This window comes from Sceloporus undulatus, chromosome 6 (assembly GCF_019175285.1).
Source record: "Sceloporus undulatus isolate JIND9_A2432 ecotype Alabama chromosome 6, SceUnd_v1.1, whole genome shotgun sequence".
Classification (NCBI taxonomy): Eukaryota; Metazoa; Chordata; class Lepidosauria; order Squamata; family Phrynosomatidae; genus Sceloporus; species Sceloporus undulatus.
Genome location: NC_056527.1, coordinates 30183389 through 30203187, shown reverse-complemented (window position 1 = coordinate 30203187; position 19799 = coordinate 30183389). Strand labels below are relative to the sequence as shown.

At 37.7% G+C, this 19799-nt stretch overlaps 1 protein-coding gene and 1 long non-coding RNA gene across 6 annotated transcripts in view; one reads left to right on the top strand and one right to left on the bottom strand.

The window, feature by feature from the left end:
* The window catches only part of LOC121932637 (A-kinase anchor protein 9-like), an 86258-nt gene that overhangs the window by 26676 nt on the left and 39783 nt on the right, over positions 1–19799 (bottom strand). For 2 of the 5 annotated variants that reach the window (XM_042471480.1, XM_042471483.1), the window contains 9 exons: positions 19411–19573; positions 15983–16195; positions 13215–13253; positions 11430–11662; positions 8701–8820; positions 2655–2831; positions 2434–2538; positions 1696–1848; positions 1258–1437 (listed from right to left, as the gene is read on the bottom strand). In XM_042471480.1, the coding sequence (XP_042327414.1) occupies positions 1258–1437; positions 1696–1848; positions 2434–2538; positions 2655–2831; positions 8701–8820; positions 11430–11662; positions 13215–13253; positions 15983–16195; positions 19411–19573 (1383 nt within the window). The remainder of the gene's footprint in view (positions 1–1257; positions 1438–1695; positions 1849–2433; positions 2539–2654; positions 2832–8700; positions 8821–11429; positions 11663–13214; positions 13254–15982; positions 16196–19410; positions 19574–19799) is intronic. The other 3 variants (XM_042471482.1, XM_042471481.1, XM_042471484.1) reach the window with 3 other exon arrangements.
* LOC121932639 lies at positions 1429–3914 on the top strand. Its single transcript, XR_006104393.1, has 3 exons — positions 1429–1556; positions 2976–3084; positions 3835–3914. It is a non-coding gene; the product is annotated as an uncharacterized LOC121932639 (long non-coding RNA).

Genomic DNA, 19799 nt, shown 5'->3' with positions numbered 1-19799 from the left:
ACAGGAAAAAGAGATGGGAGCATAGTGAGATATTCCCATCTGTGTTGCATGATCTGGTGAAGCTTTTCAGATGATGTCGCACAATGTCGCAATAATTCCACCATTATCCCTTGAAAAAAGAGGCATTTTCCAGTCATTTTTCATTCACGGGAAAGTCCCATGAATGAAAAATGGCTGGAAAATGCCTCTTTGTTCATGAGATAATGGCGGGATTATTCCGACGTTGCACGATGTCATCTGAAAAGCTTCGGCAATTGTACGACACTGACGGGAGCAACACACAATGCTCCTGTCTCTTTTGCCCGTATGAAAAAGTCCTAAGTAAGATGACTCAAATGAATCACTCAAGATGTTTAGAAGAAGACAGCAATCTAAATGCTTTATAAACTTTGAAACCATTCTGAATACTAGGAAGAAAAAAGAGAAAGAGAAAGGGAGGAAGGGAGGTAAACAAAAGTACGAAAAAGATTACAGATTGAGAGTAGCTGAAATATTGCCTGATGAAGATTGGTTTTTAATGGCTTCAAGAATGCATATCTGAATATACATTGATTCAACTCAAGAGGAAAATTATGACTAAAATTGCAAATTATATACCGCTACATGATAATTACAGGCTACAATCAATATATGGGTTTGATTTTTTTTAAAGATTAAAGATAGCTATGAAATAATAGTAGTATGAAAAGGCTAAGAGAAGGAAAATCTGAATGTAAAAGAAAAATGATTCAAGAGATAAGATTCTGATACAATGACTGATTTGACATTTAGCAGAAATTCATCTTGAAAGAGGGAAAAGGGTCTAGAGACCAAATTAAATTATTATTATTATTATTAAATAAAATATGAACCTACTTCAGGCATTTATAGAGGAAATTACTAAATAAGTAAGAAATGGTTTATAAACCTCAAGAAAGATTTGGAATGCTAGGAAGAAGAAGTAGAAATGGAAAGAGGAATAGAGATAGGATTACTGGTGCATATAAACTGAGAACATCTGAAATACAGATGTCAAATAGAAGATGGAATCTATAATGATTTCAAGAATGTAAACCGGGATGCACATTGATTTGATCCTAGAGAGGCCTTAAACCTAAATTACATGCCACTACCTAGAAATTACAAGTTACAATCAATATAACAGTACCCATGAAAAGTTGGTTTTTAAAATACTCTCTGTATTTTAAAAGCTACTCTAACCTGTTCACAACATAAATATAAAGTAAGTATTTCATAAAGATTTAAGAAAGCATGTACTTTGTTATCTGTTGCAATTTCAAGTTGCTGCTGAAGTTTTGAAATTTGTTCACTCAGTTCATTTATTTCCTGTTCCTTTTCATGTATAATCTGTACAAATTTTCCAGCAACTGGATGATGACCCTTTATAGAAGTATCTTCAGGATTCTGCATAGCTAATCCCATTTTTTCCATATCCTCCTATAGACAAAAAAGAGTGGCATAGAATGTAACTTATTGTGCTTCCTTCTCTTCTCTTTACCAGATGAATAAACATGGTATATTTGGAAACATACTTTCTCAAAAGATATAAAAATTTGGTAAGTCAACACTTATGTACGCTCCATAGACTGAATGGTTTTACTCTCTTTGGGAAAAACAATTGGATTTAGGTCTTGACTTTCAGGACATAGTCATTCAAGGGGAGAAGGAAAAAAAAATTCCTTTCCACATAATTACCTTAAATAATTTATTTTCTTGCTCAAGGTCTTGCTGTCGTGTAGTGGATTCTTTTCTCTGGATTTCTAATTGCATATGCAACTGTTGTACTTCTTCATTTTTGTTTTCTAATTCCTCACGGAACTGCTCTAATTGTTCTTCAAGATTTATGATCTGTATTTCCAAAATAAGTGGCAAAGGGATAATTTCTTTTAAACCAGAAAAAAAAAAAACACGCCACAATTGTACAGCAGAGTCAGGATCAATATTTAATTTCAGAAACAAGCTTCTATATTTGATTTTAAGAAAATTCACTAAAATTTAGAACCATGACAAAGCATATGGATCCGTTCTATTTCCTCATCCTGAAAACGGCAATGTAGTGGGTGCACACAATTGGAGAGATTATGCCAACACAGGTCAGGAAACAGGAAATTAATATTCAGACATGATGTATCTCTGCCTTTTGGCTAAATCCCAGTGATATTAGGGAATCTATCTGTTTCTGAGTGATGGATATGATTAGCAAATAAATGGCTCTGATCTACCCAGTGGAGATATACAGGAACAATCAAAAGGGTCAGTTACCTTGTAAATTTCAGCTTAGGGCTCAGAGCTGGCCAGTAGAAAGAAGTCACATTCATACAATGAAGCCAGTTGACTATGCTGATCATGGTGCACCTCCATCATATTATGTTGAATTTAATTTTTTTATACAAAAGTATTAAAGTATCTTAAAAACTGAAAAGGATACTCCACCTCTTTTTCTTTCCTGTCTACAGCTTCTTGCTCAGCTTGTAGCTGTGCTTCTAAGGGTAATTCCTCCCTTATTGTGGCAGAGCCAAATTGCTTCCTCTCCTCCACCTTGAAAATAAGTATATTAGCTATCATTGGTCTTTAATTCACAATTTTCAATTAGTAAATAAAACAATGCTCTGGTGATAATAAATTAAAACAATGAATTGCCCACATAAAAATACCTTTTGCAAACTGTCTGCACTGATCATTATAGCTTGTTCCAGTTCTCTGATTCTGCACTCTAATTTTTCAATTTCTTCATTACGCTCTTGCACATCTCTCTGAAGCTGCTCCTTAGACAGCAAAAGTTCACTGCATTTGTCTGTTTTTTCTTTAAGTTGATTTATCAACTGCTCAACCTGGTGACAATAGGGAGGAACACTATTTCAAGCCCCTTGAAATTTAAATATTAAGAATGACAAATATTTCTGATAAAGGCTTTAGAAGATGTATGCTAACATGGCCATACATTCAAATTAAAATTGGCTACAATGTTTTTCCAGGTTAAATGGTAGAGGAGAAAAGGAAGCATGAGGCAACAAGAAGGAAGTTCCAGTATCTGAAGTACTAAAACAAAAAAAGCTATTCAGAATAGGAGTCAACAAAATAAAGGTAAGAAAGATGGAAGAATGAGAGACTACAAGGAAAGGGGGAAAACTAACTGCCACTCTAATTGAAAGGGGTGTTCAGTTTTGAAGCCACCAGAAAGAGGTTCTTGAGAAAGATGTGAACTGGACAGAGAGAGTAAAAAAGAACAAACAAAACATGCAGTGACAGAGAAAATTGTGGACAGTTTACAATATAACCGGCAAATACAGACAAATAGAATCTGAAAGCTCAAATCTGATAAATTAAGATAGTATTCTGCAAAATACAAATGAAAAATCCCACAAACGAGGGATATGGCAATTGTGCACACTTTTAAAATGCTTAAGTTTTGCAGAGAAGTGCCATAATCTGTACCCGTTACATTTCATGACCTTTTGACTCCGCTGCTGGTCCTTTCTACTTCCATGCTACCTGTGTATATATAGGAGAATGCATATGGCTCAAACTATGGATAACACAGTTTGCATTTGATGAAGTGGGTTTAAACTATAAAATATTATGGCTCAATAAAAATATAGGTGCAATGAAATGGACAGGTTGCTTACCTTTAATGTGCAATAAAAGGCCAGGCTGCTTACCTGTAACTGTAGCTCTTCAAGTGATCATCTGTGAAGTCATACAATTGTTTTTTACTGCACTTGAGCAGAGCTCAATCAGAACCTTCTAGAATAGCAATAAGATTTTTGGTGTATTGCCACCTACCATCCATCCATCCATCCATCCATCCATCTGATTCCTGTCTACTTACCTCAGTTCCAACAGATGCTGCATAGCAGCATCCCATGAACCAAAAGGGGAGTGCTGAAAAGGATTGAATGTACTCAGTGGGAGAAGACAGTACCTAGAAGGAAACCTATCAAGGCAAATATCAGAGAATTATCTGTCAGTCTTGGTGCTCAAGGAACGGGGTGATGGCATGTGACATTATGGAGAGGGTTGTGCTGGCAGTGGTTTTTTGCACAGCCACTGTGTCTTAGGAGAGACAGGAGACAGCTGCTCCCCTGGGATATGGGGAATCATCATAGGATTCAAAGCATGAGTAGGGGATGGAGAACGAGGTCATGGCATAGGAGGCGGTTAAGTGTGCGGTCTGGTGAGAAGTCTTCAGACCTGAAAGACATCTAATTCAAGACACAGGAGCACAATGCATGATGTCTAAGCTGGTGTGTGAAACTCTGGGTTGAAAGGAATGCTTGAACACTACGTGACAGTATAGTATTTCATGGGCTTGAGCATAGTAGTCCCCAAGATCAGTCCATAATAAACTTCCTGATAGTGACATAGAGAGTAGTGGGAGAGTTATATTCTGTAAGAATTTCTGTACTGACAGTCCCTCAAATCCCCTTGAAATCTCTTCTCGATCCAGGTATCATATCTGGAGTAGGATCTGCCTGACAACTAGGAGAGGGAGAACCAGAAAGAGAAGATGCAGCATAGTGACAAAAACTATAAGGAGGCGGTGACTGAATCTGAGCGGGAGAATCGCCATGATCATGGGAGCCAGGTGAGGAATGCACTGCTCTAACAACAGAATTCTGAGCAGTGGGCGATCTCTGAGAGACCATTAATTTAGGCGAAGATTCTATTATTTTGCTTCCTGAAGCAGAAGCCACTTGGACCAGTTTATTGATTCTGGTTGGAATGTCAAGCCCTGAGGAGGAAGGTTATGAGATGGGATGGAGATCATCCTTGGAAGGTTTTAAGGGAGTTGGTATTGAAGTGATCAATGGTTTGGGACAAGCTTCTCTGGAGACCGGTAAGAGCATTTCTCTTCCTCCTCCTCCATATGTCAAGAAGGAGAAGCCAGAACATCTTCATGTTGGAAGGAAGGAGGAAGAGTGGTCTGTTTGTCCCCTCTGTGGACAGCTTTTGAGGTAGAACACTCAATGTTGGTTTTAGCTGACTGGGCCACTTTTCATTTCCCTGTCTCTCGGTTTTGAGCATTTTGGTACCAAGGGTCGATACCAACCGTTTATACTTCAATGGCTGTGAGAAGTCATCGGATTCACCATGCTGCTTAGTCAGTCTTCGGGCCAGAGTGCTAATCAATGAAGGTCTGAGCTGGAGAGACAGTTGCTGATGGAGGATGTGAAGGTTTTAAAGCTTGCTCATATAGAAATGCTCGAAGTCAAGATTCCTGTTTTTTTGTGCCTGAGGCATGAATGCCTTAAAATGGATGTGCATGTTCACATTGCAACCTTCTGCAAGGTGTAACAGGCACTGGGAATGGTCATCATGGCCCGGGAGTTTCACTCCACAGTTGGAAAAGCATTTCCATGATGAAGAGGACATGACTAAGCAGCATCAGTAACAGTTCGAGTCAAACTGAGAAGCGAGAGCTGAAGTCAAACTGTAAAACCAACACAGTCTGTGAGACAAACCGAAAGAACAGTAGTTGAGGAGAAGCCGAAGTCAAAACCAAAAGTAGAGAAATATCAAAGAATCAATACCTAGGGTTCCTGGATGCTGCTAATGCAGTGGGTGAAAAGGAATTGAGGTAAGTGGATAGGAATCAGGGTGGGTGTAGTTACCACCAAAATTTTTGTTATTGCTGTTCTAGAAGGCTCCGATTGGGCTCTGAGCAGGCATAGTAAAACACAATTGCATGACTTCACAGAGACCACAAAGAAGAACTCTTTATTTTAATTTTTTTTAATTGAAACAGACAACCTTTGGCATCTGTCAAATATTAAAGCCATGTTAACAATATCACACAGAAAAATACTAACCTAATTGAAATAAAGGAAAAAAGAAAAACAACCTTTATCAATGTTTAAAAGCAAGCATATTTACATGTTTGCAAATATTTATTATATTTCTTCTTTCCTTATTCAGTAAGAAATGAATATTTTATTTCAATAACAAAAGGTTATTTTATTTATTTGTTTGTTATATTAATTTGTATCCTACGTTTTCCCCAAAATTGGGACCCAAAGTGGCTTATAATCTAAAAACCTACAATTAAAAACAATACAAAAGTGACAATTAAAATGGAATTAAACTACTGCCATATTTGCTATTAAAAGAACCTTTCCAAATATGTTATCAGGGTGGTTCCCCCCCCCCCAAATTATAATCCATATTCCCACAGAAGCAATAGCAATAGCAAGTACATTTCTATACCGCTTATTGGTGTACTTAAGCACTCCCTAAGTGGTTTACAAATTGTAAGCTAATTGCCCCCAACAATCTGGGCACTCATTTTAGCGACCTTGGAAGGATGTAAGCCTGAGTCGAGCTTGAGCCCTTTCACTGGTATTGAACTCGCAACCCTATGGTTTATGAATGCGTGGCTGCTCTTCTACAGTGATTCCTCTTCCAGATTTTTGTTTTCATATGTACCTATTAACCATATTCTGTTATTGCAACGAAAACATTTTGGGCACAGTGTGCAGAGGTTTTGCTAACACATTTGCACCAATATGCCAGTAAAAGAATTACATCAGATCATTTCCCCCAACCATCTGAAAATCTACAAACAAAATTAATAGACTACTGATATGTAAAAATAAAAACAGAAATTACTTAGTATTAACAAAATGAGTGAAAAAAGCATTTTTAATGCAAACCTAAAAAGCAATGATATAATACAACAGATTATTAAGCAACTTCAGTGTAGGGTGGAAAAATAAAATGTACAGATATAGGATGGGGGACACCTCGCTGAACGAGACTACATGTGAAAGGGCTCTAGGAGTTCAAGTTGACCACAAGTTGAACATGAGTCAACAGTGTGATGCGGCAGCTAAAAAGGCCAATGCAATTTTAGGCTGCATCAATACAAGTATAGTGTCAAGATAAAGAGAAGTAATAGTGCCAATATATTCTGCTTTGGTCAGGCCCCACCTGGAATATTGTGTCCAGTTCTGGGCACCACAATTTAAAAAGGAGCGTGTGCAAAGGAGAGCGACTAAAATGGTGAAGGGTCTGGAAACCATGTCCTATGAGGAACGACTTAGGGAGCTGGGGGTATTTAGCCTGGAGAAAAAAAGGTTAAGAGGTGATATTGTTTTGCCGACATGTTATTTTATTATTTTTATTGAATTGTTTTTAATGTATCTTATCGGGTTTTGTATAATTTGTATTCTTATTCCTGTTGTTCACCGCCCTGATTTTATAGAAGGGCGGTATATAAATAAAATTTTATTATTATTATTATTATTATTATATGATAGCCCTGTTTAAATATTTGAAGGGATGTCATATTGAGCAGGGAGCAAGCTTGTTTTCTGCTGCTCCAGAGACTAAGACCGGGAACAATGGATGCAAGCTACAGAAAAAGAGATTCCACCTAAACATTAGAAGGAACTTCCTGCAGTAAGGGCTGTTTGACAGTGGAACCACTCCCTTGGAGTGTGGTGGAGTCTCCTTCCTTGGAGGTCTTTAAGCAGAGGCTGGATGGTCATCTGTCGGGTATGCTTTGATTGAGATTTCCTGCATGGCAGGGGGTTGGGCTGTATGGCCCTGTCTCTTCCAATTCTACGATTCTATACTTCTGAAAGCAGCCATTGTTTCATTAGGTAGCTGCAGAATGGAGCTTTTTATCCATGTCACGCTAGCTTTTCTTGGGTCTCTGGGAATGCCCAGGTGCTGCTAAAATGTCCTGTAAACTTTGTGATGTTTTGTTTCAAACAATACTCTTTGCTACCTCTTGTTCCACTCCACTTTGCAAACTACTACAGTTTTATTATTTTGAGAAGTGGTTTAGCACCCAGTACAGGGTCTGGAAATAGGGGAAAGACCCAATATATGTTAGTGAGAAAGCAACAGTGCTTAGTATATTAACCCTGTTATATGTGGTTACAGAGGAAACTTATTAAAATAATTTGCAGCCCTATCATGCACATTTTTATTCAGAAGCAAGACCCATTTCAACTAAGACAGCTTACTATCAAGTAAATGTGTAAAAGACTGCAGAACATACCTTAATCCAAAGCATATCTTTTTTTGGGCTGCTAACCAATTTTAAGCCACAGTTTCCTGGTTCAGAGGCAATTGGGTATTAAATCTTCAAACTGAAGCTGGGGCATAGTAGAATGAATCACAGAACCATAGAGCTGGAAGTGGCCTCATGGGCCATCAAATCCAACCCCCTGCTCAGTGCAGGATCTCTAGCTAGCAAGCAACTGTCCAACCTCTTTTTGAAGATGTCCAGAGGAGGAGAAGGAAGGGCAATGCAAGAGGCACATGATAGTGCTTGTTTCATAAAGCATACAGTTTATGAAGTCTCCGATAAGTTTCCCAGCAGACAATGGACCATTAATTAAGCAGACACAAATCCTCTATGCATATCCTCCCACCCTGAGGCCTTGCCATTCAACAACAGAACAATACACAGATTAACATATAAACCACTCCTCCCAAACTAGACTCAAACAGTGTGTGTGTGTGTGTGTGTGTGTGTGTGTGTGTGTACACATACATACATATACACATCCCTCTCACTTCTATGCCAGCATTCTCTGAAATTTTCAACGAAATGTCAGGAATAAATTCTTCTAGAACATGGCCACATAGCCAAAAACCCCACAAAAACCCTTGGATAATTGCTCAAACAATGTATATAATCAAGTTTTATTTTTGTAACATTGTCCTCAATTTAAAAATGTATGTACAAACCTCTCGATTCTGGTGATCATTGACTGGCTGAAATCTTTGGGGAATCTTAATCTGCTGCTCCAGTTTCTGTATCTCTTGCTGGAATACATCTCTCTCATGCTCTCTATCAATTGCCTGCTCCTGTAATGTAAACCATTATATTTCTTATGGCAAAATAAACATCAGAATTAATATATGGTCCTTGCTTTAGCTTATTTGTTATTGACACAAGTAGTAGTCACTAGTATTTCAAATCCATATTATTAGAGATTGGATTATTTTCATCTAACAATGTACCGTATATTCTGGCATATAAGACGACCGGACGTATAAGACGACCCCTCAACTTTACAACTTAAAATAGAGTGTTTGGGATATACTCACCGTATAAGACCACCCCTCTCTTCCACGATAAGTCAGAAAGGAGCTGAAGGCACACAACAACAACAGCAGCAGCAGCGACAGAGGAGAAAGAGCGGGGAGGAGAAAAAAGGAGAAGGAGAAAGAAGAAAAGGAGGGAAAGAGGAGGGAGACTCCACTACACTCTGAGGAAGGAGTGTGTTCCACGTTTGAAATAACAGCATACACAACATTATTTCATCCGCCTTGACAACTCCTCCCACCCTTCCTCTTGGTGCATCTACACTTTAGAATTAATGCAGTTTGACATCACTTTAAGAGCTGCTGCTCCATCCTATTGGAATCCTAGGATTTGTAGTTTTATAAGGTCTTTTGCCTTCTCTGCCCAAAGAATGCGGGGGGGCTGCTCCAAACTACAAATCCCAGGGATTCTGTATGGATGGAGCCGTGGCAGTTCAAGTGGCTCCTATTGGAATCAAAGCCCAGGAAGCTTTGTGCCAAATCAAAACGTGTTAGGCTGCAACTACACTGTAGAAATAATCCAGTTTGACACCCTTTTAATTGCCATGGCTCAGTGCTATGGAATCCTGGGAATTCTAGTTTTCTGAGACATTTAACCTTCTCTATCAGCAAACTTTGGTGTGACAACAAACTGCAATTCCCAGGATTTCATAGCACTGGGCCATGGCAGTTAAAATGGTATGAAACTGGATTGTCTCTGGAATGAAGATGCAGCCTGAGTTGGATCCAAGACACACTGCAGAAATAATCCAGTTTGAGACTGCTTTAGCTGCCCTGGCTCAGTGCTAGGGAACCCTGGGAATGGTAGTTTTGTGAGACATTGAGCCTTCTTTATCAGAAAGAGCTTGGGTGCCACAACAAACTACAATTCCCAGGATTCCCTAGCACTGAGCCAGGAGAGTTAAAGTGGTCACAAACTGGATTATTTCTGCAGTGTGTTTTGGACCTTCATTATTAAAAATGCTCAAGGTCCGATCCATACTGCAGAAATACTCCAGTTTGAGACCGCTTTAGCTGCCCTGGCTCAGTGCTGGGGAACCCTGGGAATTGTAGTTTTGTGAGGGCGGGGGGGGGGGCAACCACTGTCCTCTTTCTGATTGGCTGTTAGTGTGACTCCAGACAAACAGGATTGGTTGCTCTGTAGCCAGCCTTGCTATCAGGCTGGAGCCGAAATGGGCAAGTCACCAAATCTGCTTTGAAATAGAGCCAAGCACCAAAATCACACCAAAAGCTCTTAAAGGTCCCCATTTTTGTGTGAAAGTCACACATTGGAGGGAAGGTAGAGAGACCTTCTGCCGTCTGCTGCTAGGAAAAGGAGGACAGGAAGAGAAGGAAGGAGAGGGAGCAAGGAAGGAAGGAAGAGAAGAAAAGGGAAGGAAGGAAGGAGGGAGGGAGAGAAAGAAGGAGGGGGAAAGAAAGGGAGGGAAGGAAGGAATGGGAAAAAACAAAGGAGGGAAGGAACGGAGGAGGATGCTTCTTTGCCTTTGAGAGAAGGCTTCCCTGCTGAGGGCTCTCTTTAGGACCCAGGGGCTTTCCGGCATACAAGACGGCCCCCGACTTTGGGGAAGAATTTCCTGGGCTAAAAAGTAGTCTTGTACGCCGGAAAATACGTTAATACAAAACCACATTTGCACAGCACTTTAGCTGTAATGTGCACCAGCTGCCTGCAGCATTGTCAGAAATATCATTGGCTACCTCGTTTGTGACTAATGGAATGTGACACTGGGGAAAAGAAAGCAGACTGATCGTTGGCACACCATTCCTTGTCTGTACATTTATGGCAGAATCAATGTCAATACATTTTTATTTGTAACATAGTGCACTGTAAAGAGACAATGTAGAAAATAAAGGTTGTAAATGTCTCGCAGAACTGCACAGTTATCTAGTACTTTTATATTGTGCAGGTGGTTTACAGTCCAACCAGAATTTCTGGTTGTACTACAACAGCCCATTCAGATTAGTCTTCAAAAATCAAATCTGCATCAGTAAACAGACAAATGCCATAGCCAACTTTACACCAAAATAAAGAATTCTTATTATTCATTGTGTCAGGTAACATTACATCTCTATAATATTACCAATTAATCTCTTCCCTTGCTTTATATCAAGGGAAATGTTGTTCTCTCTTCAAATACCTTGAGAGCCTTTTAATAGGCATTTGTGTATTTTATAATTTGAATCTGTCACATCTTAAAATCAGCAGAGTAGTGTTTGTCTTTCTCATTCTTTGGAGAATGACTATGTTTTAACGGCACAGATTTTTTAAAAAGTACTCCCTTTTCAGTGTACTGTACAGTGTAAACTACAACTTCCCCCCTCTTTTATTTTTTTTAAAAAGCTAATTGATTTGTTACATGTCTCTTACTTACATCTAGAAATTTTTTGGTTTTCTCCAGCTGTTTCTCTAGAGCTTGATTTTGTTGTCTTAGATCCATTAGTTCTGCATTCTTTTCTTGCTCTAGTTCTAAAAACCGGTTCACTTGTTCCTCGATATCAGTTTCCAGTACCTTCACCTGCTTTTGAAGGTAGTCATATTCTTTTTCAGCTTGCTTCTGCACTTCTATTTTTTCCTTCATTAGCTTTTCTGTCTCTGCCAGCAACTCTGTTTTATGGGGAAAAAAAATTAAAGTTACATACACTTCATTAAGTCTGTCAGATCAAAACCATTCCCAAGACTGTGTTCATGCTACAGTACAACAAAGGATGGAAATAAGTTTGGGTTTTATCAAAATTATGTGGCATCTCTCAGTAAAAAGAAAAAAGTTAACATAAAAAATCATACAAAACCCCAGAAGAAAAGACTGAGACGTCTCAGCTTTCTTTACAACACACTGATTTAATTGGTTATTTAGGAATATAGCAACACATCTCATCACCATGAACAGTTAAGTATATAGATTTTAATTAACACTGGGGAGGGTGTATGATGTTATTAAAACCCAACTATCTTCTCATCCAGTAGGACTGATCCAAGTCAACACAGATTTTCCAGCAAGTGCAACATACAACATTTTAATGTAGAAATACTACAGACATTCTCCTGGTGAGTTACAAGAAAAAGAAAGAGGGATTTTCTGCAGTTGGGTTCTTCTTGCAGGTAATAACCCTGTCACTGTTTTTCATAGTTTATAGAAAGTGCCCGGGACCATAGGAGAGTGGCAGCTGCTGCAGCAGATAGCACCATACCACTCCACTAAGACTGCCACTCCTGTAAGACTGCATGTTTATGTTCATATTTAATGGAAGCTGAGGCTTCATAGCTGGACAGCATGGACTCTCCACATGTGATGAGCACGTATAATATGCTTTGTTAATATAAAGCAAGAGAGGGGGAAAGTGTACTGTATGGACTATATATAGGCCTTGGAAACCTGTTTTGAAGTTCCCAGTGACCCATGAAACCCAGACACAACCCCCCCCCCCCCCAAATTTTGAAAAACCTTTTGGTAATTTGGTTCCCCTTCCAAATCCAAGATAAGCCATATTTTAGCTGATTCCAAGACCCAGAAGTGATGTGTCATCACTTCTGGTTGTGCCAGGAGTAGCCATGTGGCTTTTGTAGGGTGAAATGGTATCCATTCCTTCCACTGTGGCTCACCCCTAGTATAAAGGATATCGATGCTGCAATCACAATCCCCTGCTGATTTTGAAGTAGGCTTATTACAAATAAATATATGGTTCAGGATTTTTGTCAAATAAATCAAAGAAAGAAAAGTCACCAGACAATGACCATTATTGTTACTTTTTTGCACTATACAATACAGATCTTTGAGTACCATCATCTTACATCATCCTTGCTTCCTTAATCGTTTTACATCAATACAGAAATCATATTTGCCAAGTATATTATCAACTGATCTATTTGTAGTTAAAACCAAACCCTAAACTCAAAAATCATTGAGTGACTAAGATGATGGTTATTTAATGAATCTGCTTTTTTAAAAAAGAACTTACAGATGCATTGAACATAGAAATTGTGAGCAATTGTTATTTAAAAGGACACTGTGGGCATGAAATACAGTATGAAAGCTGCAGGCCAGTTAAAGATAATGTAAGTAAGCAGAAAGCCCAAAGAGAGACCATGATTAATAAGTGTCAGTAGTTGTTAAATCTGCCACCCAATGAAAGATTGGCCATGCAATATACGAACACACCTGCTTGGGAAGCTGCATCGACTGCAGCATCTACTAGGCCTAGGAGAACAGAAAAAAACAAGAAGCAAAAGTAATTCACATGCCATCTATAGTTTTACTCAAGGTGCAATACTGTATGAGGAAAATGAAGCTGAAGACAGAATGTGGAAGTCAATGAAAATGCCTGATGATGTAAGAAATGTATCATTAATTTGTTAAGTACTGTACAAGAGTTTAGCATTTTCTTACTATCTCAATGTGGAACACATTTATTTTCTAGAAAGTCTTATGAACAGCCAACTCACATCACATCTGTTCCAGTAGGCATTCAGAATGATAACCTAATGTTAAACTTATTGGTTACAAGAACAGTGCAAAAGAGAAAACACAGTATCAACAGCTCTAAATACTATGCTTTTAAAAGAGTAATGAATTGGTAATAGCTACCTCTTTAACTATTGCTGCTTTGTTCACATTAAAAATTATATTTCACATGCAGGTGAAAGCATATTCCTCTTTAAGCTTCTTTAGAACATAATTTTACCCACATTACCAAAGCATTTAAAAAAGATGTTTTGCACTGAATACAGGATTAAATAATGGATTGTTTTATAAAGGCAAATATTGGTTGAACAAACATTTATTCACATTAAACAAGCTTTGTATATTGTTTCTATAAACTACCCAGCAAAAGGTCAACACTACATAATAGAATAAAATACAGATTTTGTTTCCTGAGCACAGTGTATTTGGGCAAGGGGTGGCTCCCCTATGAAGTTCACTAGTAGATTACGAGCAAACACCATCATGTAGGCTAGTCTATTTCACATAATTATTATAAGGCAAAATGTTGTTCTGAGCATTCTGATGGATAGAGCCACAGACATAACTAATATATTACACCAGAATCCACTTTAAGTATTTAAGGGCCTCAATAAACCATCCCTTTGGAGAGGCCTGCAGCTGTCCTTTCCTTGTTGTATCGGGGCTGTGGCAACTAAACGCCGCAGCCCTGATCTGGACTTTCCACAGCGCAAAAAGAAGCCACAAAAAGTGGCTCCTTTTTGCGCTGAGGAAAGAGCACCTTAGCCACTGCGGCAACAGATGTTCTCCGCTTCTTGGCACAGCGCATGTAAACGCTGCGCCGAAGATGCAGCGTGACGCCACCCGTCATCTGGTCAGGCAGGTGACATGAGGGTGGTGTGGGGGCGGCCAGTTGCCACGCCCCCACTCTGGCTCTTTATTCCAATCTGTAGAGGCTCTTCATGACAAGCAAATGCTAGCCAGAGTGTCACACAAGAATTTGTTATATTAAATGGGCTGTTTTCTAATCATTTAAAAATCTGTGCTTCCAATGACCAGCATTGTTGTCATTTCTTGAAACCAATTTTAAGAAAAAGATGAGATATAAATCCAATAAATAAATTCTAATGGGTTAAGATGTACACAGGTACTGATAACCCCCAATAGGTAAATTGCATAACACCCTCTATAAAGTAACCTTGTGCATCTATAGACCTACCATCTACAACAGGGATGGGGTTCATGCACCTCTTCAACTGTTGTTGGAGTGCAAGTTCCAGCAGCCATAGCCAGCAGAGCAAAAGGTGGGGAATGATGGGACGTGTAACTGAGTAACAGCTGAAGGGATATATGATTCCCACCCAATCTAAAATGTAATTAGCACTCCTTTCTGGATTAGAGAAGTATCAAATAATTCGGCTATGACAAAAGACTTTACTTTGAACTTTCAATCTAGTATTCAAGTCTTCAGTTATAGAGCTACAGAGGGATATATGCCATGCTGTGTCTTGCTGCCCAAGATACAGTGATGACTGCTGAGTACTACCATAACCTTCTGCTATGGCTTCATTTATAACCATGTGAGTTATAAGTAACTTCACTTGCCATTAATTCTAAGCATATTGAGTTAGAAACCATGTAGTACTTGTGTATCTTAGTAGACCTAACATTCTAGTTACCTTAAATAAAGCAACCATATCTCTTTCTATGTTGATACCTTTACCTTTTAACCAAGTTATCAGAAACAGACAAAAATTTACCTACGGAAAGAGTTGGGTGGTCAGAGATTGCCAGCAGCCAGAGATCTGACTCTGAGATCTTAACCTAAGATACCCTGGATATCTCAACTGAACCATTCACTACTGAGAGGAAGAATGAGATTTTTCTATCAATGAAATGTGGTGGTTACCTTTTTTATAAGTATATTTATAATGGATTCAGTCCTGTCAATAAAATCTGCATTCAGTATGGAGAGATGCCCCAAAATAAGACCAGCATTCCTACTGTTCATTCTGCAGGCAAAAATCTTAGTGAGTCAATTCCAGGAACAATATTTAGGACTCAAGCCCAGCCAGGCAAGGAATGTGTTACCATGGGTTACCCAAATAAGTAAGCTGTTGTCTCTCACATTATTTAGAGCATGATATGAAAAATAAAGTAAAGGTTAGTTAGTGGATCCTAATTCCACTATACATAGACTACCATATCTTTTCCACTATATGATAGTGGTGAAGTTATCTGGAGTACTGCAGGTGCTCTGTTTATGGAAAGTGATTTGTTTAAAGTCACTCTGCTCCACAAGCAAGGAGCAATTAGCATGGTGCAACAATTCTCTACATGTGGTACAGTATAAAAAACAGTGTTACAGAAGGCAAATTATCTAGTGTTTCTTTCTCCTCTCCCACCTCTACATTTTAACAAAAATACAGGCATTAGTAACTGGTAAACCCAGTCAACATATCTGAAAGATTGTGAGTAATACATACGTTGTTCTACTGGTCCTGCATCAGCTTTCATAGCATCCTTTTGTCTGAAGAATAACTCTTTCTCTTCTTGAAGCTGTTGTCTCTCAGCCTCTAGTTCCTGTAATTTGTTACCTGTACACAGAAGCTCTTGCTCAAGATGGTCTATTGCATCTGTTTTATCCTGGATTTGCTTTTCCAGAAGTGATTTTTCATCTGCATAGCCATCAATAAGATCTATCAGAAGAAAATAAATGCTAAAAACCACAAGTATATATTTCAAATGTACAGCAAAAACAAATGTTCAAAAACCTTTTGGCAAGTATGACTAGACTAACAAATGCAGTATGAAATTCTGAGTTGAAAAACTTTACCCCAACCTAAACAACTCAAACATTAACGTTTTTATCTTCAATTTTAGTGTTGCTTAAAGAAGAACTATATACCTTGACTTACATGTCTGAAACAAAATTATTAGGGTGGGTTGAGTTTATGATGTTCATGTGAAATAGTCTCCCTCCCCTCCCTCTCACACACAATTATTGGAGCAATAGCAATGGCAATAGCAAATACATTTCTATACCACTTATCAGTGCACTTAAGCACTCCTTAAGTGATTTACAATGTGTAAGCTAATTACCCCCCAACAAGCTGGATACTCATTGCGTGTATATGTGTGTATACATTTAATTTAGATATTCTACATATTAATAGTGAAAGGATTCTCAGGAGTGGATTCTTCTACAGCTAAAATAGACCATTAATGCAAAAAAAAAAAAAGTCCACAGAAGGGACAATAATTCAAAAATATGTTTATACTGGCCAAGGTTCAACAGTTTACTTCAGTATCCATTGCCAGCAGATACTCTCCCTTCCACTGTGGCTCTATGTCATGCCAAAAAGTCTTCTCAACAATTTTGGAACAGATTTTTAAGGATCATGAGAAGGGGAGTGCTAAAGAAGGCAGGTTAATGCATCCCTATGGCATATTATGTCAACACACTTTTAACCAAAAACACTGATTTATGAATGGTCAGATTAGAAGAGATGCATCAGTACAAAGTACTACAATTCTTCACAAGTTAAGTTGATTGCTTCAAAGCTAATCAAAACTGAAGTATAAACTTCAGTGCTAGCTGTTAGTGAAAAGATTTCTTAACAGAATACGATATGATCAAAGGTTTTACACTTTGTACTAAACTGCTTCCTCCCCAATTGTGGGCCCTCTGTGTAATAGCAAAATGAAGTTGAGATTTGAACCCATTAGACTATCAAGGATTACCACACATATATGTGATGAGTCTATATACTAACTGATTATGTAAACCACAATAACTTTTCACAATAAGACCTCAACATTCCAAGTATTTTGTTATCATTATTTATTTGGTTTCCACCCCCATACTTTATGAATATTAGAATTCCTGTAAGTATTACAGAAATTAGAATTCCTGAACTTGGATGTGATCTAAATAATTACTTTAGGTACTTCAGGTTTGCTTTAAGTAATTTAAGAACTTTAAATTACTTTAAATAATTGTTTTACCAAGTGAATTTTCCTCCTTTCGTCCATACCATATCACAATGTCCCTTTCATTTAATAACACTCTCTATTTACATACACACACATATAGTGGTAATGGGGCTAAGGATGCGATGCTAGTTGCAAAAAAAACCCTTGAATCCTACTCTAGTAAATCCTAATGAATCCTACTTTTTAATATATATATATATATATGAGCCTATTAACACCAAATATATCAAAACTGCAATACAGAACAAAACATGCATTTTCAGTGGAATTCAAATTATTCACTACTAAATGAAGCAGGAAGAAGCAATGGCTGCACTTAGTGCAGATGGAGATTTGTATCTTTATACCAGGACAGATGGGCTTAATTCATTTGTAGTAAATCAGTGGTAAGAATATAATGTAACAATAGAAAATAGAAATTTTGTAATTGTAATGGTAATTTTATTTTTGTAAAAAATTAAGGGGTATTTGTCATGTTACTTATAACATTCAAAGCAATGTTATAAATTTGTTGGGTCCATCAGTGGCATACCTTCCAAATGCTTTTTCTAAGAAAGTGCCATAAATAAAATATTCTTTAACTTTTATATGGTGCTCACTTTCACATGAATTACCTAAGAGCATGTTAGTAAACTACCTAATGTTTCCTAAAAATAAATAAATAAATCTTATGTAGTGAAATTCAGATGTAAGTCCAGATACACTTTCCAATAGGCTTGCCTTGACGTTAGTAAATGAGTTAGGAATGGTACCCTGAATACAAGTTTGCCCTTAAGCACTAATGAAAACATTGCCAATATACAACACAAGATTGTATTTTGAGACCATTTATAAAACCTAGGCTTTTTGAGAATAAAGCACAAAGATTCAAGTATTAAATGAATTTATTTTGCATTTCATACACAGTAAATAATATATTTTTATTTTAGTATTCCCTAATGAAAATATACTGTGTTTATTATCCATCTTGTTGATGGTTCAGTGAAGTTGGTCTCTCTGAATTTTGAAATTAAACATCCACTGATCCATAACCTAGACACCTGATCACACATTTAAAATCTGGGATCATGTGTATTTTGGATAGAAGTTAGCTGAAAAGCTATCTTATGTTGAAAAAATACCACAGCTTAAAATCAACTCTCCTAGTAACGACTTCAAAAAGTAGTTATAAAAATGTAATTAGGCTTGGGCCCTAAATGATAAATTTTTATTTTATGTCCTGTCTCTAGTTTTTGTAAAATAATCTGAAAATGTGTCTTACCCTACAGTGTCTGTTAACAAATGGTTATAGGAGGTCTGCTGCCATATAAACTTGCTATACAGGTTCAACAGATTGTACATCATATGCAAAGGCTGGCATTATAGTGTGTGTTATTATAACTTTATGCTGCCAACTAATGGTGGCATGCATACTGAAAATGTTGAAGTTGATGAAAGAATTCTTTATCAAATTTGCTGAGCAGAACTAATAATTAAAATTCTCATTTAGTTGTCTTCTCCATCAATAAATATGCAAGCAAATTATGCTATGCATCACAGAAATAAAGACGTGACAATGGTGGCCTTCAAAGGAACAAACCTTTCACTGTATTTAGTTTGAAGTGCAAGACTGGAAGAAAACGTGAGATCATACATTGCAGAAAACTTCTAAAATTCCCACCCCCCTTTATCTTCCCCTTAACTTTTAGAGAAGACAATCAGTTATGTGTTTTAGTCTTCATTTCTGAGCACACGCTCTCGCTCCACTTTTCTTTTCTAACAATTTGAATTACTTTTCTATTTACTTGCATTCTCCTTTACTACAGGGGAAAAAAGATATTTTTATAATTTATCTGAACATTTGGGAGGGATGCCAGAGATTACTAAACTAGAGAGAAATAATATGTAAGCCTTATATACCAGATGACTCATCACTTACTCTCTGCTTTGCTGAGCTCCAGTGCCAACTGCTCTCTAGCTTTAACTTCTTCATCAAATCGCTCTTGTAATTCTTCATGACATCTGAGTAATTCAGTGGTGTCTTGTTCCCGTTTAAAGGACTCTCGCATGAGTTCTGTTTGTGTAACTTTAGCATGTTCAAGCTATGGGATAAGAGAATAAAATGTCATTTTTGGAAAGTACGTATTTCCAAGCCATGTATCCATCCATCCTGTAAGAAGACCTAAATACCCTAAAGGCACACATCTGTTCTTGGAAACTAAGCAGTGTCAGCCTGGTTTGTACTTGAATGGGAATCCACCAATGAATACCAGGTGCTGTCGGCTATATTTCAGAGGAAGGAACTAACAAACCACCTCTGAATGCTCC